The sequence below is a fragment of the Ailuropoda melanoleuca genome, chromosome 15 (genome assembly GCF_002007445.2).
Source record: "Ailuropoda melanoleuca isolate Jingjing chromosome 15, ASM200744v2, whole genome shotgun sequence".
NCBI classification, from domain to species: Eukaryota; Metazoa; Chordata; class Mammalia; order Carnivora; family Ursidae; genus Ailuropoda; species Ailuropoda melanoleuca.
In genome coordinates this window covers 39,898,789-39,922,695 of record NC_048232.1, presented here as the reverse complement: position 1 = coordinate 39,922,695, position 23,907 = coordinate 39,898,789, and the positions used below count along the sequence as shown (strand labels likewise).

The 23,907-nt window shown below is 40.6% G+C and overlaps 1 protein-coding gene and 1 long non-coding RNA gene across 7 annotated transcripts in view; one reads left to right on the top strand and one right to left on the bottom strand.

Annotated features, from left to right (window-relative positions):
• The window catches only part of C15H12orf56 (chromosome 15 C12orf56 homolog), an 82,159-nt gene extending 67,325 nt beyond the window's left edge, over positions 1–14,834 (top strand). For 2 of the 5 annotated variants that reach the window (XM_002920050.4, XM_034644467.1), the window contains 4 exons: positions 2,320–2,394; positions 2,738–2,812; positions 7,001–7,179; positions 9,787–11,309. In XM_002920050.4, the coding sequence (XP_002920096.2) occupies positions 2,320–2,394; positions 2,738–2,812; positions 7,001–7,179; positions 9,787–9,913 (456 nt within the window). In that variant the 3' untranslated portion in view covers positions 9,914–11,309. Of the gene's footprint in view, positions 1–2,319; positions 2,395–2,729; positions 2,813–7,000; positions 7,180–9,786; positions 11,310–13,116 lie in introns of those variants that run through there. The other 3 variants (XM_034644469.1, XM_034644468.1, XM_034644470.1) reach the window with 3 other exon arrangements.
• The window catches only part of LOC117796483, a 72,949-nt gene that overhangs the window by 33,246 nt on the left and 15,796 nt on the right, over positions 1–23,907 (bottom strand). For both annotated transcript variants that reach the window (XR_004621034.1, XR_004621033.1), the window contains exon 2: positions 15,071–15,131. This is a non-coding gene — a long non-coding RNA (uncharacterized LOC117796483). The remainder of the gene's footprint in view (positions 1–15,070; positions 15,132–23,907) is intronic.

The window sequence follows — 23,907 nt, the reverse complement described above, 5'->3', positions numbered from 1 at the left end:
AATATATAGGGGTGCCCTGGCTTCCTGTCTTCTAATGTGGACCAAAACATTGTAGAATATAGAAATATAATTAAAGAGTAAATATTTTGCCATTAACCTCAAAACTTGGATAGCTAGTCTGTCAATATTAATGTATCTATTTTATGTGTTTTAAAGTATGTATACTAAGGAAAAATTAGTATTCAGTATGTATTAGATAAATCTATTTGTCTCTATACAAAATATTTATGTATATGTAATTCCACAGTAGAGGCCTAATAGTAAAAAAGCACTCTCCTTTTTTTCCTTTTTTTAAGATTTTATTTATTTATTTGAGAGAGAGCAAGGGTGAAAAAGAGAGCAGGAGGGAGGGGGAGGGGGAGAAGCAGATTCCCCGCTGAGCAGGAAGCCTGACGTAGGACTCGATCCCAGGACCCTGAGATCATGACCTGAGCTGAAGGCAGATGCTTAACCAACTGAACCCCCTTGGTGCCCAAAAAAACACTGTGTTTAAAAGATTTTAGGGTTAACTCTCTTGCCTTAGTTTACCATCTCCTTACCTATCTAAGTAGCACAAACTCAGTGAGAATTACCTGTTTTTCTAAGGTTTTACTAAAACATTAGAAATATCGGATTACCTAGAAGGCACATATTCTGAGAGAATAAATCAGCTTATTATTAGTTTATTTTGAGCAGGACAACACAGAATTTTTTTTAAAGGATGGGACATGACTTGATAGTTCTTAAACACAGAATTAGAGTTACGTTTTAGAAAACTCTTAAATATATTCATTCCCTCAATAAATATTTACTGAAACTCTGAGGTAAACAGTGCGCTAGGCAGTGGGGTCCAAACAAGAAGCAAAACAGACCCAACCTCTGCCCTCACTGGTTTATAGTCTGGTTAGAGAGACAGATGTTAATTAAATATAACATGAACATAATATTCATATGTATGACTATTATAGAACGATTCATATATATGAATATTAGAGACTATATGGAGTATCTATGATACCATTTTCAACAGTGGAGTAAGTGGATGAGAGATTAACGAGTGGGATGGAAGCAAGACTCAGGCAGGGCTAAGAAGGTAGTGCAGTCGTCCAGATGAGGAATGACAGAGGCCAGAGTGAACCTAACCTCGATGCCTGAAATGAGACTTAGGCTTCATTTTAGAGCTCTCCTAACTTCCTGTACTCTTCTTTCAGAGCTCTTGTCTCAGTTAGCAACGATGCAATTATTTATTCAATTGTTAGACTATTGTTTGTTCCCTACTATCTTCCATGAGGGCGCGGTCCATGTCTCTGTTGCTTCCCCATTGTAACCCCAAAACTTACTACAGTGACTGACACATATTTGTTGAGTAAATTAATAAAGAAAAGAAAAGGGATGGTAGTTGTAAAGAGGATAGATTCCAGAAATTTTTAGGAAATTGCATTGATAGGTTGATGTGAAAATTATTGTGAAGATTAGATGAATTTTAGATTCTGGCCTGGGTGTCAGATAAGAATTACAGCAAGAAGAGTAGGCTCAAAAGGGACCCAAGGAATTTGGTTTTGGATTAGCTGACTTGACTGCCTATGGTATTTCCAGATTAGTAGGCAGAATAGATAGGTCTGAGTTTCCTGCTTTTGGACTTGGGGATCTTTTGCATCTGGGCTATCAGTGCAGCCATGAGCAGATCATATACATTTTGGTTCCAAGGTCTAACAGAGTGGGAGATTTCAAACTGGAGCTCTTTCTTGCAAAGAATAGTGTCAGGGAAGATGTGTTGGTCCACAGACATAGTTCTCATGCACCAAGTGGCATATGGGCTAGAAGAATTACTTGAGGCTAGAAGACAGCCTCACTAACTGGAGTTCTTGAGGGCAAAAAAAAAGAAAAAAAAAAAAAGAAAAAAAAAGGTCTCTAAGCCCTATATTTACTCATTTTACAAAGAGAGTTATAGTTCATGCTGGGCATAAGCCTAAATTTCCCAGAGAATCTCCTACCTTAATTCTAGGGAGCATATTTTAGTAGTCTTGAAAGGATGTAGGGTTATTGATCTGAATGGTTTTGCAAATCAAGTATGCAGTTTTTGGTGTGTTAGTATTCTGTGGGCCATTGTATCTTCTTTCCCTGATCCACTTTCTTAGACATTATTCAATGTGTAGTCTTTTTATGAGTGCCATTTTTTTTTTGAGAATGTTTGAACCAAAGAGAATGGGAAAACTGACCACACTCATATTTTCAGTTAATCAAAAATTTTTCTGTAAGTACCTAATGGTAACCAGGAGAAATTGCCATTTTTTTTTTTGGCACTGCCAATTATATTGTCTTGATTATTCAAATTTCTAGTTACAGAAGCTTATCGTGGAATATACAGATACAGCTACGGCACTTTTATATGAAATACTTCTTGTCTTTCAGCAGGTACGATATATATTTTTATCATACCTATTATATTGCATGATTGTTATCCGTATCATATGACTATTACATACTTATGATTATATATCACATGAATAATAATATACCTTTAATATGCTTGTATTAGAGATGGTCTCCAAAATCAGCTGACTTAAATACTACCTTTGCTCTTAAGTACTCCTCCAGTTTATTTTCCTAAATACTGATTTTATTTTTTCAATTTTTTTCTAAATACTGATTATACAGATTTCATTAATCAAGATAAAATGTATTTGAGAATGAATATCCTTTCATGTACAACTTGGACTTCATGAACATAACTTGTTTACTTCCTTGAGTCTTTCAGGGAAATCTTGGATTGGGATCAACAAAGTTTGCTATTAGCTGGATGATGTCCTTCCTACAAAGTCGTACTCCCATAGTAAGTACAGAGAAGCGAAAACAAAACCTTCGCTCACAGCTAATTAAACAGGTGCTCTTGTGCTTGGTTAATAAAATACAGATTTTCTCTTAAGTAGTCATATTTATAAAGCAGAAGCAAAATGTAAATCTGATGATTTTATTATTTAATTAAAATAAAGCATTTTTATATTTGGGGCGTGAGTGCTTAAGGTACTGAAATGATAGCCTTTAAAAAAATTTTTTTTTTTTGGACTGAGAGAGAGAGAGAGCATGAGCAGGGAGGGGCAGAGACAGAGAGAGAGAGAGAGACAATCTTAGGCAGGCTCCAAACTCAGCGTAGAGCCTGAAGGAGGGCTCAATCTCATGTCCCTGAGATCACGACCTGAGCCAAAATCAAGAATGAGATGCTTATGGGGCGCCTGGGTAGCACAGTGGTTAAGCATCTGCCTTCGGCTCAGGGCGTGAACCCAGCGTTCTGGGTTTGAGCCCCACATCAGGCTCCTCCACTAAGAGCCTGCTTCTTCCTCTCCCACTCCCCCTGCTTGTGTTCCCTCTCTCACTGGCTGTCTCTCTCTCTCAAATAATAAATAAAATCTTTAAAAAAAAAAAATGAGATGCTTAACCAACTGAGCCACCCAGGAGCCCCCCTGAAATGATCTCTTAAATGTGATCTNAATAAAATCTTTAAAAAAAAATGAGATGCTTAACCAACTGAGCCACCCAGGAGCCCCCCTGAAATGATCTCTTAAATGTGATCTTCATTTCATGAAAAAACCCTAAAATATATTCTGTAGGAAACAGAATAAATTAAAATACTAGCTGTATAAGTAAGTGAAAATATTAACGCTTGTCTTTTTAAAATAGATTTATTTGAGAGAGAGAGTGCAATGAGCGAGCAGGAGGGAGGGGCAGAGGAGAGGAAGCGATTCCTCAAGGAGACCCACACCCCCCACCCCCCGCCCCGAGCAGGGAGCCCGACAATGCAGGCTGGATCCCAGGATCCTGAGATCATGACCTGAGCTGAAATCAAGAGCAGGCTGCTTAACCGACTGAGCCACCCAGGTGCCCCCTGAACATTTATCTTAAACACCAAGTATGAGTTGGCGAGTATGAATTAACACTTGGGATCATCGGGGCACTCTGTCCTGGCTACCACTATCCTAGTCCATAGTACCGTCTCTGTCCTTGACATTATAATCACATCTGCATGGTCTGTCCCTATCTTCCCACCAGACTAGTCAAAGGGCTCTATTTAAAAAAACCTGATTATGTCATGCCTTGCTTTAAATCTCTCATAAAAAAGAGATAGCCTACAAGGCTTATCTAGTCCCTCACGTTCCTTATGTGGGCCTCTTACTCACTGCCCACCTCCAACACCCCCAACTCCATCACAGGACCTTCACTGTTCCTTCTGTCTGTCTGAAATGCCTTTCCCTCCTTTCTCCACGTTAACTTCTACTAATCCTTCAGGCCTCAGTGCCCCTTTCTGGGACAGGGTGGGGGGATGATTTTCTCACCTCTGACTAGATCAGATTCCCCATTATTGGCGCGCTTAGTCATAGCTTGGTGTCTTCCTCCTTCCCTTCACAGGACTTGTTACTGTTGCAGTTGGCATTTGTTGGTGTTACTGTTTGGTTCTTCCCTGTGGTAACCATTAGTGCCCACATACATTCTGGCTCTTTCTCCTTCCAGGCACATGGTAGGATTGTACTTCCCTCCCCACTTGAAATTCTCTGTTCTTGCTTTCGCCAATGGAATGTGAGCATAAGTAGCCTGTGTCACTTCTTGCCAGAAGGTTTAAGAGCAAATGCATGCTTCTCTGCATTCTCTTTTCCTTCTGGCATGGTGAGTGGCAGCACTCCATACAGTCCTCAGTGACTATAGTGAATAGAACCCCCTGCCAACCCATAAGGGACATACAGTGTGAGCAAGGAGTAAACCTTTGTTGTAAAATTTGTTACCACAGTATTTCGTGGACTTTGTCACCACAGTATAACCCAGTCTGTCAAGACTGACACAATGTCATTCTCCCCCAACAGACTCCAAGTGCCATGAAGGTGGGAGCTATGTCTGATGTGGTAGACACATAACGGATATTCAATAAATATCTGCTGAATTAATTCTATAAAAATTTATCCCTTCATCTCTTCTCATTTCCCCAAACTTAATTTTCCTTTATTCATTCATGTACTCGTACATTCAATCAACATACATTTAATGGGAGATCTCTTTAAAAAGTAGTAAGCCAAACTAAATTTTCATTGCTAATGGAGGATTTGACATGACATAATATGTCTTTTTTCATATACAAACATGCCTCTGTTGGCCATCGGTGGTTTCCTACTTTGGGCTATTTTCTATAGTTATGCTGAATATGTCCTCAGGAATGTAGATTTTCTTGCCAGATCCCTGTGACATATGTTTACAAAAATCTGGCTAGGGCCAGAGGTACACTTGTCAGTATTACAGCCAGCTGCCTTATACAGAGACTGAGCCCATGGACTTGGCTCCCGTAGCAGCACACAGACGCTAACTGGTCTCTGGCCCACTTCAAGGCATGTCATAAATTTCTAGTTATTCGTAGCAACAGAAGCTCTTATGCACAAGATGCAAGATCCTTACTTTTTCTGTGAAGTGGTTGCAGACCCTATCATCTGAACTGATGTGTGAAGTCTGGGGGTACTAAGGACTCCAAGCCACAGGGAAGTTTCTTTATCAACCTCTAGGGTTGGCTCACCAAAGGAATTGAGTTGAGTATGAAGTCAGTCTGTGACCATCAAGTATGCCAGGATGAAAGGTGACAAAAGGACCACTAGCCTTGTTGAAAGCTTCAATATTAACTCTGTTCTAAAGAGTATGGGTAGAAACAGGCCATTTGAGAGAAATGTGCAGGCAAGAAAGCTGTTGTGATCGTTGAATTCACCTGCATGTCAGTCAGCTCTGGCTTATTCTCTTACTTGGTTAGAGCAAGATGCAAAGGAAGTTAGAAATTTAGTCCCCAAATGGTCATTGCTTTGTTCTACCGCTCCAGACTCTCCAACCTCAATCATCTGTGTTTGCCTGACACAGTATTTAATCAATATGTGTATACAGATCTGGACTGGAGAGAACCCAAACCACCTGTCCTACTTAGGAAGGGCCAGTAGCAACATCAATAGAAAAGGGAACACTTTTACTGATACTAAATTAATGCGCATGCAAAGGGGCATGCTGGTTAGAGCTTGAAATGACACTAGAGTTCCTTTCTGTTTTTACAGTAGCCTACATTTATGGATAGTTGATCGAAAATGTGCCCCCCTCACAAAAAAAAAAAAAAACCAAAAACCACAGACACAAAAAAGACTTGTGGAATCCATTGTTCTTGGTTTTTGTTATTTGGTTCTGTTTTGTGTGTGTGTTTTCTAAACTAATCTCTACACCCAGTGTGGGGCTTGAATTCACAACCCCAAGATCAAGAGTCATATGTTCCACCAACAGAGCCAGCCAGACGCTCCTTGGTTCTTTTGTCAATGACTTTTTTGTGTGTGTGAGAAGAAGCAACTCAATAACTTCACATTCTTGTCACTATTTCCATTTTAGAAATGATAGCAGACATACTCCTGAGGAAAACCCCAGCTAACAGAGACATCAACATCACTTGCTCGTGTCAAGCCCGGTTTTCTGTGCTTTCTCACTTAGTGTTTCTCAAGGTGTGGTCTGAGGAACAAAGCCATCAGAATTGTTATGGCAAATATCCTGAGGTGGGGCTCAGGATTCCGTATGTTTATTGAGCTGTCTAGGTGATTTTTAGGCATACTAAATTTTGAGAACCACTGCCTTGGAAGAACCTTCTTTGAAAGGCACAGGGAGTTTATCTCTGTGGGCCACTTGTCCTTCACAGAAGAGAAGAGAAACCATCTTCCCTCCTTGAGGAGGCCATGGACCTTTCCAAGCTCCCCTTCTCTCCAATGTTCTCTTTTTATATTGGAACCAAATTTCCTCAACAGTCAGTATTCGTTCTGATTCTGCTTGGGGGGGGGCAGTGAATGGTAAACCCAGTCGGTCTATGGTCTGGTGCTCTCTGAGTGCCATTTCCGTGAGAAACAGTGCAAGAGTACTGGTGTAAGGCGGTGAGGACTTCGCCTAGCTTTAGAGGTGAGGCCCCAGCTGAAATAGGTGCCTTATGGGTGGCATGTGGCCTACAAGCAACTGCCTTTTTCTTGTTTAGATCACTTTCGTGGCCACTATCGTGAAACAAGTGGTAAAGGGGCTTTCAGCTTCGCTTCAGCTGCTGCGTCCCAGCCAAGCAGTTCTGTTGTATCAGCAATTTTACATCCTCAAGAGCTGCCTGCAGCACAGCAAGACTTTAGCGGAGTGTATTAGGAATGACTACACAGAAGAATTCAGGTGAGAAAAGTCTGAGTCTCGTCTGCAGAAAAATCCACTCATTTCTGGTTTTCAGGCAGAATGGCCACGTGGCCCAGTACGTAGAAGAGGAAGTGAAGATGGGTAATTCTGGTTTGTGTGTACTGCTATCCCACTGTGATCTGCGGCACGGTAGGGTTTGCAGGAGCTCTCAGAGCCACTGCCATCTGAAGGGTATTCCCAGTCTAGAAAAGACCAATGAAACATCAGACTCTCTTCAAAGAACTGTGTCTCACTCATTGTCTTTGTGGCAGCCAGCACCTCCCAGAGGTAGTAATGATGTTAACATGCTGCAAGGAACCAAGAGTAACCAACCCTACCAAAGGGGGTGATGAATTAGGGATTGTGAATTTAACTGAAGCATTGGGGAAAAAAGCAACCCCCCCCAAAAAACCCCACAATCGATAAAGGAGAAACCATTAACGAGTGTGGATATTATTTTTTGTTTGTTTCCTTTACCCCTCTCCGACTCGGTAACGAAACAGTAAGGAAAAGCAGTAACGAGCAGGGGTTTCGTCAGCCAGCCTGTCCGCACCTCAGGGGTTCCCACTTCTATTTATAGGCTGGCAGCTGCTCAGCTCTGCATTAGCGCCTATCAAGGAAAAAAACCCAGCTTGCGTCTGACTTAAGATGAAAAGGGTGCAGCAGGCACAGCTTTGCTACCAGTTTGGGTGTGGACATAAAAGGATGTGGAGGCATACATTATGGCCCTCGATTGGCTTTTTAAAACATTTCAGCCCAATATGTGGACCCTGGTTTTCCTCCATGTGGTTTTACACCATAGGTTCCACTCTGGTTCCTACAAAAGGGATTTGTTTGGCCTGCTCTGAATTGGTTCACACAACCTAATTTTTTTCTTTTTTTTGTTTTTTGTTTTTTTTTTTTTAGGTAAAATGCATATAACATGAAATTCACTATTTTAAAGTGTGCTTTTAATACATTTCACAATGTTATGCAACCATCACCACTGTCTAATTGCAGAACATTTTCATCACCTCTAAAGAAACCTGGTACCCATTAAGCAGTCACATGCCATGCTCCCCTCCCCCTAGCCCCTGGCAACCACTAATCCACCTTCTCTCTCTGTGGGATTTGCCTATTCTGGACATTTCACATAAATGGAATCATACACTGTGTGGCCTGTGTCTGACCTCTTCACTTAGCATCACGTCTTCAAGGTGCCTCCATGTTGTGGCATGTATCACACAACCCAATTTTTAAGTATTAGTTATGCACATTTAAAAATCCGAACAACTGCCAAAATGGTGTCACATTCCCGTGTGACAGTAGTTGGTGGGAGCCCACTAGCAGCTGCCCCCTGTAGATCCCTTAGTGTGCCCCTGCCTCCTCCCCACTCTCACCTGACCCTCCTCCTAATGGGTTACCTGGGGGCGTTTAGGTTTGTGATCCTTGTTTCAGACTAGTGATTTTCAACATGTGTGCATTAGAATAAACAGAGTAACTGTGAAAAAATACTGATACCCAGGTCTCACAGGGAGAACCTCTGTTCAGTCAGCCTGTGGTGGGGCCTGGGTATTGACGTTTAAAAAACTCCCCAGGTTTGGGGCGCCTGGGTGGCACAGCGGTTAAGCATCTGCCTTTGGCTCAGGGCGTGATCCCGGCGTTGTGGGATCGAGCCCCCACATCAGGCTCCTCTGCTATGAGCCTGCTTCTTCCTCTCCCACTCCCCCTGCCTGTGTTCCCTCTCTCATTGGCTGTCTCTATCTCTGTTGAATAAATAAATAAAATCTTTACAAAAAAAAAAAAAAACCTCCCCAGGTGATTCTAATGTGCACCAGGGTTGAGAGCCTATCTTTCCTTTTTTCTTTCTTTCTTTCTTTCTTTCTTTCTTTCTTTCTTTCTTTCTTTCTTCTTTCTTTCCCTCCCTTCCTCCCTCCCTCCCTTCCTTCCTTCCTTCCTTCCTTCCTTCCTTCCTTCCTTCCATAGATTTTATTTCTTTATTTGACAGAGAGAGAGGGAACATAAGCAGGGGCAGTGGGAGAGGAAGAAGCAGGCTCCCAGCGGAGCAGGGAGCCCGATGGAGGGCTCGATCCCAGGACCCTGATATCACGCCCTGAGGCGAAGGCAGACGCTTAATGCCTGAGCCACCCAGGCACCCCGAGAACCTATCTTTTAAGCCATCAAGGAAGGGCTTAAGGCTTTCTCACTTTTGTTTTTCCCCTGGCCTTTTCTAAACTTCTACTAAGGCCATATGAACCCTACCCTTCCCAACTTGACCCTTTTATTTCAATTTCCTGTGTATTGCCCAAGGAAACAAAAAGCAGGAGCCTCAGCCCACACTGTGGTGAGGACAGTCCTGGCTTCCCTATTAATGCCTTGATAACGGATACATTATTAATGAAATTCACTTCCTTTGCTGTAGTAAAGTGTCTCAATGAGCTGAAAGGCACACATATCAGAGATCTTCTAGGTCACCCAACAGTGGAGATCAGATGAAAATGCTGGCCAAATCTTATGGCTTAGACCCCCCTATCCAACAGGCCTATGCCAGTGGGTGTATACGTGCTGATGTGACCAATGTGAAATTCTTGTTTTTAAAGCTACTGTGTTTCTTTTTATGATTTGCAGGTACTTTATTCACATTCCGGCCTTGGAAAAAAGGCTCCCATTGTGGTACCCTCTTACCCAACCTACCATTCAACTTTTTCATGAAGTTCTGAAATTAGTTGAACAGAAACAATGTGTGAAATATTAATAAGAGTCTAAAATGTTAACCAGGAGTCAACCTAATATTTATGAGAAAACTTGTTTAATTCGTTTAATACCTGGCTATCCCTGTGTCTTATAAACAGATTTTATTTGAATGTTCCAACAATACCTGTAAGGGAAGTCCTTAAAGTTTTTTATCCGCCACAAAAAAGAAACTTTAAATACACTGACATACGTAAAGTGGTGCTAAAAACGAGTGTTTCTCTAAAAAGGTTTCTAAAAATAAAAAAATACAAAGGGAACAGAAGCCCATGGAAAACAAATGTAGAAAGTGCAACTTGATAAGTTCTGTAATAATGATGTAATAATTGGTATAATAATGGTGAGTGGTATGAAGCCATTGAAATATTCAAAGATAAACTGTGGTTTACAAAGTGATCATTAGAGAAATGCCGAGCAATAGGTAGACACCCTCCTTCTCCAACTGTAAAAATTCTAGTGAAATAAGTATTCATGGGAGAATGAACAGAACAACACAGGGACAGCTACAAGGAAGGTCAGGTCATCATTCATCCTGGGGAAGAAGCTTGGATTTTCTTCAACATGATTAAATGCTGTCTGCTGCTCAGTTCCAGGCACCTGTGGGCTAGTGCAAGCAGTCTCATAGAGTCTCTCTGGAAGAGAAAGTGTCTACAAGCAGTTGTGGCTCTCCCAACCATTGAAAAAAAAATGTCTTCACTATATCTTATGGTGATAAACTAATCCAAGAAAAACTTCACTTTGGTGTCACTGTGAGCTATTGAACTTGGGCCTTTAAGAACTTAGAAAGTGGGTCCTCTATTCGACCTACCATGACTTGAAGGAGGATCAGAGAAAACCTCAAAGAAAGAGCTCCCAAACCAGATGTGCCCGTGCTGTGCACTGGACAGAGGATTAAACTCACTCATGACATCTCATTACTGGTTGCGGCTGAGCCATTAGCCAGCTATTTGACCTCAAAGAAAGTCTACTCTGCATGTGAAAGGGTGGGACGAGATGTTTTGCAATCTCTTGTCCAGCTCTAACATTCTCACTTTTTTTTTTTTGAAGATTTTATTTATTAATTTGACAGAGAGAGAGACAGCCAGCGAGAGAGGGAACACAAGCAGGGGGAGTGGGAGAGGAAGAAGCAGGCTCATAGAGGAGGAGCCTGATGTGGGGCTTGATCCCATAACGCTGGGATCATGCCCTGAGCCGAAGGCAGATGCTTAACCGCTGTGCCACCCAGGCGCCCCTAACATTCACACTTCTTAACGCTCTGTGATGGGGTAGTGCATTCCTCTGCTCAGTGGATGATTTCACATGGATCCCAAATAATGCTGCTTTCTTTGGACCAAACATTTCCCTTTCGGCTGTCACAACATCACCCCACAAAGTGTCCAAGCCCTCTCCACTGACACCCTCTCCACTGTCACCCACTACAAGTCTTCCAGTTTCCAGTCTGGGGGTTAGTGATGGGGGGAGTAGAAGGGTGCTTATGAGTGTCCTGGACTGTTAGATGAGGGACTGCTCCCAGGAGATGGTCAATCAGAAGCATATAAAAAGATTCTTGGGACAAAGGCAACAAGACTTCAGACTGGACTAATGATGGACAGTGGGCTGACCACTGGTGAATGGTGGAACCCACAGAATGACAAACAAGAGGATCCACTCAGCTCTGCCTCAGCTTCTAAACCATGTCCTGGCTCTGGGCCAGTAGCGGTGCTGGCTCCAGAGAGGGCTTGGGCTTCCCTCCCACGTGTCTGAGGTGCTTGATGCCTCTTCTCTCCCACTGTTCTCTTTTCTCTGAGAGCAGACTTTATCAAATCTGTGGGAGCCAAAGCTCTGTCAGAACCCATCTGCATCTTTCCATGTAGGGCTACATCAGTGGCATTCTTGAAAGCTAATGTTTGAATATTTGTCATCTTGATTTTCTTATGGCATTTGTCTATTTGTTTGCACAGTGTGGGAGGGGAACCCCAAAATCAACACTTTAAAGGGTTATCCTGCTACAGTTCTTTCCTACTGTTTTTTGCATTGTTGCCAAAGCCAAGAAAATCACTAAATAATCCATCTCTCTTAGTTATTAACACATTTGATTGACTAAATATTGGCTTCAACTACAAAATAATTACTTTAAGGAAATCTAATTGTAGAAAAATTTTGAATATGAAAATCACATTTATAACTTTTTAGAAATACAAAGGATCATCAAAAAAGCAAGCACACATAGCTAGTTTTCAGGCTGGGCTGAAGATTCCAGACTCTTTGACCACTTTTATAATAGACAAGCATTGCCATTTACCACCCGCACTAAAAGTAAACTCAGCTCTACCATTTTATATGTACATATATGTGGGCATGTATGTGTATACACACATATATAATAGGGGGTAAGAGCATGGGTTTTGAATTTAAATGAGTTTAAATTGAGTTTAAATGGTTGATTTTTTTTTTTAAAGATTTTATTTATTTGAGAGAGAAAGAGAGAGAGACAGCAGGCGCATAAGCAGGGAGAGGGGCAGAGGGAAGAGGGAGAAGGAGACTCCCCACTGAGCCAGGAGCCTGAACCAGGACTGGATCCCACGACTCTGAGATCAGGACCTGAGCCAAAGGCAGCCACCTAACTGAATGAGTGCCCCTAAATGGTTGAGTTCTCAGCTCCGCACTAGTTTTGGACATTGGGAAATTACTTACTATCTCTATGCTTCAGTCAAAACAAAGACAGAACAACCTATCCCATAAGGTTGTTAGAAGCTTTTATGCAAAGCTGGTGTTAATGCACATATCATGGTATGTGGCATGTAGTAAGGATTCAGTACATGATATTTATTATAATTATTACCATTATTATTATTAAAATAATATCAAAGCTGGCAGAACTTACAGATTAATAAGTACTGGCCTTTTAAATAAATGAATAAATAAATAAATGTATGTATGTATGTATGTACTGGCTTTATTTTTTTTGGATCAACTGGGGGACTAGCTACTATACTCAGAGAGCCCCTGATCAATACAGCATTGAAGAACAGATTCATTTGGTTATTAAATCTAAAAATTCAATTTTCTATTAGCAGGAGTGTGACTTAATTGACAAGTGACCATTTCTATCGCTTACCACCATGAAGGACTGTTGGCTCTAATTGATATTATCAATGCAAGAGCTATGTGGGAAATAGTCTTCCAAGGATAGACAGAAAGCGTTTTAATCATGTACACTTCTTTTAGCCTTTGACTTAAACAGCATGAGCAGGGCAAAGGACAGAAGGAGAGAGAATCTCAAGCAGACTCCCTGCTGAGCACAGAGCCCAACTCACGGCTTGATGGCACTGCCCTGAAATAATGACTGGAGCCGAAATCACAACCCTGAGATAATGACCCAGCCGAAATCAAGAGTTGAACGCTCAACTGACTGAGCCACCGAGGCACTCTTTGATGGAAATTTCTGAGCAACTTTTAATAGTGTTAACTGATCGCTTTTTGTTCATTGTGTTTACTTCTAAAATCAATGCTGGCTTGTAAGGTCTAATTGGACTTGGGTCTCTGTAGGAGGGAGACAGTCGGCAATCCTCCATCCAGTCAGACCAAGCACTCCTGTATCTGCATATCTGTGTATTTGGTGTCTGAAGCTTTTCTCCTTTGGAAGGCAGCACGACTTCTTGGCTAGAAATCCTGGTAGTGTGACTTTGTGACTTTGTGGCTTATAGTACAGATGCCATGTCAGAAAGACCTTGTTTTGATTCCTTCCTGCCTACTTCCTCATCATCAGACTTTTGGCAGGTTATTGAACCTCTTCCACAACTTCCAATTTATCAACTATAAGATAAGCAAAAGCCTACCTTGACGGTTTTTGTGAATAATCATTCGCTTATACATAAACAAATAATTCTGTGGCTACCATATACTGGGACAAACTCATATGGCATTGCCATTTCAAGTTCAAAATTGTCAATATCCACAATTTCATATGGTTCAAACAAATAAAAGCCCCTCAATAAATTGTAGCTATTACCCTAATAGACACACTAACTTGCTTGATGAACTCATACTTTATTTTTTTATTTTTTTATTTTTTTAAAGATTTTATTTATTTATTTGACAGAGATAGAGACAGCCAGCGATAGAGGGAACACAAGCAGGGGGAGTGGGAGAGGAAGAAGCAGGCTCATAGCAGAGGAGCCTGACGTGGGGCTCGATCCCATAACGCCGGGATCACGCCCTGAGCCGAAGGCAGACGCTTAACCGCTGTGCCACCCAGGCGCCCCTGAACTCATACTTTAAATACTAACCGTCTATTCTAATTTCCCAGATAGTATGGCACTTTGTTATAACCTGGCTTACACCAAAACCTACAGTTTGGGTAAACCTTAAACTATCTAGTTCAATTACAAATTATTGAGCGAGCATAACATTCTTACACATGGTCAAATGGAATTTTATATTTTCTTCCTTGCCTCCCCCCAAACTAAAAATCTGTTCTTCCCCAATCTTCTCCATGGATGGTACTTCATTCATTCCACTGCTCAAAAAAGAAACCTGACCAACCTCTGAGTTTTCTCCTTTTTTTTTCATTCTCCACATGCAATTGACAAAACTGTAAACTATTTACAAGTGTACCATGTGATGATTTCATCTGCCTATACACTGTGAAAGGATTTCCCCCAACCATCCATCATCTATGTATTCTCCTGTTGGATTTTTTTGGTGAGAACATTTAAGTTCTATTTTTATAGCAAGTTCCAATTATATAACATGGTATTATCAACTAGAGTCACCATGTTATACATTAGATCCTCAAACTTTCTTCATCTTCCAACTGAAAGTTTATACCCTTGAAAGTTGTACATTCCCCCTGTCCCCTAGCCCCTGGCAACCATTTTCTACTGATTCTATGAGCTCAACTTTTTGTTTTGTTTTGTTTTAAATAAAGGGTTGTTTTAAGCTTCTAAGTTTTAGATTGGTTTATTTTTTAAATTAATTTTTCACACCCAAAGTATTTTATTGTGGTACTTTACAAAAACATTTTCAAATAGAATACAGAATGCAGAGAAAACTTTAAATACAAATATCTAGGTAATAGGAACCTTACCCATTCTCACTAATCTTCAGTTGTTATTAATCATTAATTAATATAACCCTTGTGCTTTACCAAAGTTCAACAGAAAAAAAAAATGAAACTCACCTTCACAGGAAAGACCCCATTTATGTTTTCAATGTTTCCTGTTTTCTTTTCCTTTCCTTACCTACAAGAATGATAGAGAAAAAAAAATTCATATCACAGTGTGATGCTGCTGGTGTGTATAAAAAAACCCTTGACAACAGTTTCTCTGCTGGCCAGCTCCTAAGCCTCTGTCTCCCTGGAGGGGTTCATTAAAGAGCAATAGATAAATGAAACAATCAAGAACACTTTCATTTATTTTAAATGTCAGTGTTAGGGTAATTCCAAATTAAGTCATTCACCACAGTCAGGTACTCTGGCTGAAGTATTTCACTTGAACAAGAACACAGTATGTTCTTGCTATTTTCTCCTACTTTGTTAAAATCATATAAATTTTCCCTTTTGTCACTATAAATGGATTCAATAATATTCTTAAGACTTCTTCTAGTCCCTTTAAAACAGGACCTCTATCTGTTTGGACACAGCAGGTCCACATCGGTACCATCCCTCACTGGGGAGGGGCCCTTGGAATCTCATGTTAGTACTGATTGTATGACATGCACCAGGTGGACTGAGAATGTGTCTTCCCTCCACCCTTCCTCGTCCAGCCAATGCTTAGAGGGGCCTGGTGAGGTTTTCAAGCATGGAGGAGACAAGGTGCCTGAAGGTTTATTGGTTAGATATCAGAGATTTCTGGCTTCTGGATTTGGGGAAACCTTGTGTCAAAGGATTTTCTTTTCCTTCCATTTTGTTCTAGTGTGCTTTCCCTTTCTTCTTGCTTTCTACTTGGAAGGTGATTCTGACCATGAAGAAATAAGAGGGGCTCTGGGTCAAAGAAGGCAAAAGGCAAAAAGGCAAAAGGAAAGGAAACAAGATTATGTGCCCCAAGATTCTCGAAAGAGGCAAAGAGGATCTGTAAGTGTCCTTCTAGGTGGCCCTCTCTTCTGGAGGCCCCAGAAGAGGTGTGGGGTTTCATAGCCGAAGTTATGCCTATAAGTAAAGATGTTGGAATTGACCAACGCACTAACTCACTTCCGTCCTCTTTCAACTCCTGAAAGTGAAGGGGACAGAGTTGTAGTTGTATTGGCAGAGACTGTGGATACGGTGATCTGTTTGGCCAGCGAGGAGGGCAGTGGAAGAGGGAGAAGGAGGTTGTAGATCAAGTGGCACAGAGCCACTGTGGGTTTTTGTGGGCTATCCTGCAATAACTGCCATTGTTTATAACATTGTTGCTACCGGGAAATTATTCTGTCTGCTGCGCAGCTGATGTGAAAAGGACACATTTATAGAGGGAGTTATTTTAGTTCTATTAGCAACTACAACCACCAGAGGGCACAGTTGGGTTAGGAAGACAAAGAAAAGCAAAACTTTCCTCTAAGCAGGAGAATTGACTCTTAAACTTAAAATTCCCGTGGACATTCAAAATTAAATTATTTTTTGTCATGATTCTTTAATATGTACTAACATAAATCTATGAGTAAGAAAATTTATGCTCTTATTAAATCAACACAAATTTATGATTGAAAAGTTCATAAAATTAAATACGAATTAGTATTGTATTCATGTAATGCACGCTGCTTTGCCGAAACTCCATCTCCTCTTGCAAAATGAATATGGTAGAATGTACAACACAGGCTCTTGAGTTTGGCATCCTGCTATCACGTTTCACTCTTCTCTTTCAGAATTACTACATGTATTTACAGGCCATGCCGTCCTTTGACTTTGCTTGGCTTGAACACTTGCCTATCTGTAAGTGGAGTCGGCTTCTGTTCTCTTTTTGACCAGGGACAATTCAAGTTTTCCCACTTAGGGACAAACAATGGATCAGTGTAAACAATGCAAACACAGGCATCTCACTGGAATGAAAACCAAGCATCAAATTCTCTAAGAAACCCAACAGACTTTCAAGTTGAAAACTAGTCCCCAGTCTGAAAGGGTGTCCTGTAGAGGTAAGGGACTCAAAGTGTTTCAAGACAGTGACTTAACATCATGGCTTCCCTGGGTGGTTTATGCCTTTTTCTTCCCAGTATCTCCTGTTTCATTTATAAAAGCGTCCTGGTTATAAGCTAGTCCTGGCATGGAGTTTTAAGATCAGCAAAGACCCATGCCTTAACAGTAGGAATTAAGAAATGAAGACATTAAAGCCATATACAGTAGTATCATAGGGCTTCTCCCAGAGGCTTCTCTGGTCCAATATGAGTGAAGGTTTGGGGGTTAAACCAAACTTCAGACATGTTCTGATCTCCTTTTGTGACTCAGAGGCCTTAGGGGTTCCCACTACTCCTCACTCTTCCAAAACACCACCTCAAAAAGCAGGCCTTAAGAAAGGAAATAAAGTGAAAGATTTCATTGCAATTAGAATCCTCTGATATCTGAGAGCCCATAAGGTCATTTTAGGGTAGGAGGAGTGAAACTTCTCAAAGAGCCACATTTACTCAGAAAAACTGGAAGATGGGACAGGAGTTTTGTAACCGTATGACATAATTTGGCTAACGTCGTGCATTGGGTTATACAAAATGATTCCTCATTGCCAAGTCTCAAGACTAAATTCAGTTGCCAATGTGACTTCGGATAGATCAGTGTTAACAATAAGGAAAAGATGCCACAAAAGAGTGAATTTTAAGGAGCCAAGACACATTTCTCCAAAACACAGAGTATGGTGAGTGTAAGAGTGTGTGTGTGTGTGTGTGTGTGTGTGTGTGTGTGTGTAGCAGACCAGATCCAAGAACTAAAGTGCTCCGCAGGCTGACGTTTGTTGAGATTGGTCTGTTGGAGAGACGCTGGTGAGAGCATTCTGGCAAGCTGGCGTCCTCATGCCTTCAGAACGGGCCTGTCGCTAGCATTATTTCATACATCACGCCCCGCCGGCAGCAACGTGCCACAGTGGCCAGGAAAGGCAAAGGGGGAGAAGCATCACCTGTACTCTGCCAGGGGCGTTCGATGTGGACAAAATGTCTTAAAGTTCAGGAGGTTCCACATGATTTTCAAGGATCTCGTCCCAGAGAGAAATCAATTCAACTCAATAAGCATCGTCTCTGAGTTACCTGGGTACTTAGGGCATACAAAAATAAATAAAACTGGGTGCCTGTTCTAATAAGCTAAGTTTTCTAAGCTAAATTATTTGAGTACAGGCTTCAAAATGTTTGCCATATCATCTGTATTTTTATTTACTCGATATTTTTGTAACATCATTTTTTACTCAATAATTTTCTACTCTAATCTACCTACTTTAGCCATGTCCTAAAGGATATCTGGGAAATCATGGAGTTGATGTTCTAGATATATATTTTTAAACATTTGTGTGTATATCTATTTCTAACGTACATTTTTGAATAAATACAATTTTTAAATTTTTATATCTTTTCTTAGACTACCTCAAATAATCTTTGTACCCCACTATGAGAATGACAATAGTAAGGAATGCTCAAAGAAAATATTTTACAAGGGCAGAACAGGTCAGAAGATAGAGACACAAAGAAAGTGTTACAGGAGATCATAGGAGGAAGAGTTTAATTTTGGTTGGGTGCATCACGGAGGCCTATTTAGAAGATTTTGTGTTTGAGGAGGTTTTAAAGATATCTAAGTCTGTGATAATTTTTTAACAGTACAGAACATGGAAAATGGTAAGATTTGACAAAGCTCGGTGGTTGGTAAGTGCACAGATATTCCTGTATTATTCTTTTTATTTCTCTGTATGCTTGAAACATTTCACAATAACAATGTGTCTAGGATTTGAAGAAGAGAAAAGCATTCCACGTAGAAGAGAAAGTGTAAATGAAAGCACAGAATCCTGGGGGAGCCTGGATAGCTCAGCTGGTTAAGCGTCTGACTTTTGGGCTCAGCTTAGGTCTTTTTTTTTTTTTTTTAAGATTTTATTTATTTATTTGACAGACAGAGACAGCCAGCGAGAGAGGGAACACAAGCGGGGGGAGTGGGAGAGGAAGAAGCAGGCTCCCAGCAGAGGAGTCTGACGTGGGGCTTGATCCCAGGATCCTGGGATCACACCCTGAGCCGAAGGCAGATGCTTAACAACTGAGCCACCCAGGCGCCCCTCAGCTCAGGTCTTGATCTCAGGTCCTGAGTTGGGCTCCACACTGAGTGTGGAGCCTACTTTAAAAAAAAAAAAAAAAAAAAAAAAAAAAAAAAAAAAAGCAAGAACAGAATCCTGAAATTCTGGCTGGGTGGTTTAGTCAAAGGTCTAGTCAAAGGTGAGTGTTGGGGTCCCCGGGTGGCTCTGTCGGTCATGCAACTGACTCCTGGTTTCAGCTTAGGTCATGAGGAGACCCGAGTTGGGCTCCTAGCTCGGCAGGCAGTTGGCTTGTCCTCTCCCTCTGCCTCCCCCACGCCCCCCCCATGTGCATGCACGGTTTCTATCTCTCTCTCTCTCTCATAAATAAATAAATCTTTAAAAAAAAAAGGAAGGTGAGTGCTGGAAAATTAAGATGCTGTCAGACCATGCAGGACTCTGTTTAAATGGTCCTAAGAGTCTGCAGGTGTGGGAAACCCTTAGAGGATCCTGATAAACAATGTATGATCGAGCAGCAGATTAGGAAAAGAATTCTAGGAGAAATTTATAAGATGGGGAGAGCCCAGATTTGGAATGATCTTATAATAATGATTCAGGTAAAAATACGGTGGTCTACCTAAGTTCCATAATATCCTGATTTTTTTCCTTATTCTGCCAGCTTGCATTCTGTTTTTACTAAGGAAAAAAGAATCCAGGGTTTCTGGCTGGTTCAGTTCATACAGCATGTGACTTTAGATCTCAGGATTGTGAGTTTTTGAGCCCAATGTTGGGTGTGGAGCCTACCTGAAAGAAAAAGAGAGAGAGAGAGAGAAAGAGAAAAAAATTCATTCCCACTGGGCAGTCATATTTCCTCCTTCTTACCCCAGACCCTGTGGTCTCATCCAACTATATTGAAGACCAGGGGTTTGTAAACTTTCTCTGTAAATGGTCAGGTAGTAAATATTTTAGGCTTTGTAGGCCACACAGTCATTGTTCTAACTACTTAACTCCACTGTAGTGAGAAAAGCAGCCACAGACTATACATAATGAGTGGGTGTGGCTATATTCCAACAAAACTATTTATAGAGACTGAAATTTAAATTTCAGATAATTTTCATGTATCATGCAAAATTTTTCTCAACATATAAAAAGATGTGAAAACCATTCTTAGTTTTTAGACTACAGAAAAATTGGCTTCAGATTGGAGAAATGAAAATAAAACCACAATGAGATACCATTTCTCACCCCCTAGATGGCTTTATAAAAAAGATAATAGCAATTCTTGGCAAAATCGGAACCCTCACACATTACTGGTGAGAATGTAAAAAAAAATCACAGTGGCCTTGGAAAACAGTCTGGCAGTTCCTTGAAAGGTTAAACATAGAGTTACCCTATGATCCAGCAATTCCACTTCTAGGTATATACCCAAGAGAAATGAAAACATATATCCACACAAAACATTATCCACAAATGTTCGTGGCAGCATTACTCATAACCAAAATGTACTCATCCATATAATAAATCATTTGGTAAGAAAAAGAATGAAGAATTGATGTGCTACAACATGGCTGAATCCTGAAAACATGCTAAGTGAAGGAAACCAGTCCTAAAGGACCACATATTGTATGATTTCATTCACATGAAATGTCAGAACTGGCAAATCTATAAAGAAAAAGTAGATTAGTGATTAATTACAGTTGGGGGACAGGGGAAGTGACTGCTTATGGGAGTGGGATTTTGGGGGGTATGATAACAATGTTACAAAATTAATTGTGGTGATGGTAGCACAACTCAGTAAATATGCTAAAAACCAATGAACTGTAAACTTTAAAAGGGGGAATTGTATGGTATGTGAATGGTATCTCAATAAAGCTGTTAAAGAATAAATGTGAACAGGCTACAGGCTACTTGGTCCTGCAGGTGGTAGTTTTGCCAGCCTCTGTTGTAAGATGCCAGATAAACCAGTTCCTCTCAGAAGCTTACTAGTGGATTCAGCTATTCAAAGTTGGGAAATTCAATTGAGAAGAGCTGGAAGATGATTCTAGTCAGATGGGCCTTTGTTGTTGGGACTTGCTGGTGAGGGGGTCTAGATGTCTTATAGACATGTGAGGTAAGCAATGATAAACTCCCGTTGACCTGGTGGTTTGTAATTAAAGCCAGGAACTCAGCCCAGATGCTCAGACGCACTCAGATGCATGTTATTTCCAGTACTGGGTTCTTGTACAAACACTAGGCTGTGAAGACCTTCACTTGGTCCCAGCCAAGCTTCCCAGGGAAGCAATCATTTTATCTATTTCTCTTCTTTTAGACCAACTGGCTAGCTAGCTGAAATTCCTCAATCGAAATTTTTCTTTTTCTTACTTAAAATTTTTTTTTTTAAAAAGGGGAGCCTGGCTGGCTCAGTCAGTGGGGCAAGTGATCTGGGGGTTGTGAGTACAAGCCCCATGTTGGGTACAGAGATTAGTCAAAAATAAAATCTTAAAAAAGGAAAAAGTAAAATAGAATAGAATAGAATAAAATAAAATAAAATAATAAAATAGAATACAATAAAAACCAGCGAAAGCTTGGCTGGAGGAGCACTTATTCTAGGAATAATGCTTTTAAGAGCCTAGGAAAATTGTAATCCAGTACTGCTACCCATGCACTGGTCAGAATAAAGACTGTCTCAAATTTTGTAAAGGACAATCTTATCCACCTCTTTATATCTTTTCTCTTAAATCCTTAGAATCTCCCAAATGAGATATTACAAACCTTCTAGGAAGGCTAAAATTTGTAGGAAACAAAGCACATAGCAGGGTTTCTGCTTTCAAGAGCTTAGTTTCTCAAATGACTTCCAGGCTCAATTCTGAGATAATTTGTGCTCCATTTCCTCTCTCTTCATGCCTTGCAGGTGGTGATAGCTAATTAAAAAAAAAAAAAAAAAAAAAAAAAGGAAGAGAATCTTTGGTTTTATCATTATGTGTCAAGAAGAGGCCATCTGTAGAAAGAAATGTTTAATATTATGCAGAAAGCACAGCCCTAAGACTCTACAAAGACCTTTGTCTCAGATGCAAGTGGATGAATGATGGAACCGCCACCTTTTAGTAACGTAGGCAAGAACGAAGGCATGAATGATCGGAGGGGTTAAGAATTTAACGATATATACATACTTAAGGAAAAAATGCTCAAAAGATCTTCTTGGAGGAGCACAAGATATGAATTTAAATGATGCTAATGATGTCACTAAGAGAATCAAACAAGTCCATGATCATTAAAAACATGAAGGAAGAGTGCAATGAATACTTCAATCTCCTACAGAATTAACTAGAAAGAAAATGTTGACAAAGAGACATTTTCAATCTAGTTCTGGAGCTCAAATAATGTTAATATAGGAGAACGACATTCTTATTTTATTAAGAAAAATGATTTAAAAAATTTTGCTGGAGTTCCTAGTATAGCATTAGCAAAATTGATTACTAGAATTATTTCAGCAACTAGTTACTGAGTATCAGCTACATGCTAGTCACTGTAAAGAAGAAGAAGACCCAGTGCCCATCTTCTAGAAGCTTACTATACGGCAAGGGAATAAGTTAACCACAGAAATAATTACAACATAAGGTGGTTGATAATAAATGACCAGGAGGTTCGAAGTTTTATAAGTTATCAGGAGAAAAAGCTTTCTCTTATTGAAATAATCAGTAAAATTTTCATAAAGGAAGTGGCATTTGAGATGAGAAAAAGTAACATTTTCATAGTCTGGGATATGAGAGAATGGCATTGTAGGTGGTGGTAAGGCAACAACAAAGCACAGAAGTGGAAAAGCAGGAGAGGTTTTTGGCAAACAGAACAGCCATTTTGCCAGAGTGTTAACTACTATATACATATATATTTTATCTTATTTATTGATTTTTTGAAGATTTTATTTATTTATTTGACAGAGAAGGAGCACATGTGGTGGGGGAGGGGCAGAGGGAGAGGGAGAAGCAGACTCCCTGCTGAGCAAGGAGCCTGGTGTAGAACTTGACCTCAGGACCCTGGATCATAACCTGAGCTGAAGGCAGATGCTTAACTGACTGAACCACCCAGGCGCCCCAATATATATATTTTTAGAAGGAAGACAGTAGGAAATACAACTGGAAAAGTAGGTAGGGGTCAGACTATGATGAGCTTTTCATTTATTCACTCATTCGTTCATTCAACAAACATTCACTGAGCACCTGTGCCTAGCATTGTGCTAAACACACTGGCAAACACATTCAAGATGCTATAACCACGTCAAACGTGTATTTGACGACGTTCACAACTAGAAGCCTAACCATTCCTTCGATAAAATGAAGTCACATTATTTGCTTCCCAAATTTCACACGGAGGCTTATCAACAGTGGTGGTCTGCATCTATACAAAGAGAAATGCCTTTCTCTCTGTCTCACAGGGGTTCAAAGTAAGTTTGAGGAAGAAAGAAACACATTTGCAACCAATTATACTTTCAAGTTACACTCTAGTTTCAAGGAACTGGGTCAAATTCCTTAGCAGGTTTGGGAGGATTTAACCTGTTCCTCTCTGAGAACAGTGACTGCTGTAGCTTGTTTCACCGGGGCAGGTCCTGCTCAGTTTGCCCCAGAGAGGCTGACAGCATTAGGACCATCACGCCTCTGTGGCTGACCCACCACACTGGTCAGATTTGGGCTTTACCAACAGGAAGCTACTGCTAAGGAATTCCAAAGACAAATTCTTGCAGCTGATTTCAGTCTTGAACACGGTTAGAATATCAATCTGTAAGCTGAAGGTGGCGTGCTCTGACGATCTGTTGAAACCCTAGGAACTCAGATTGTAAAGCAGCAACCATGGGGACGCTGGCTGTTAAAATAAAGAGGGT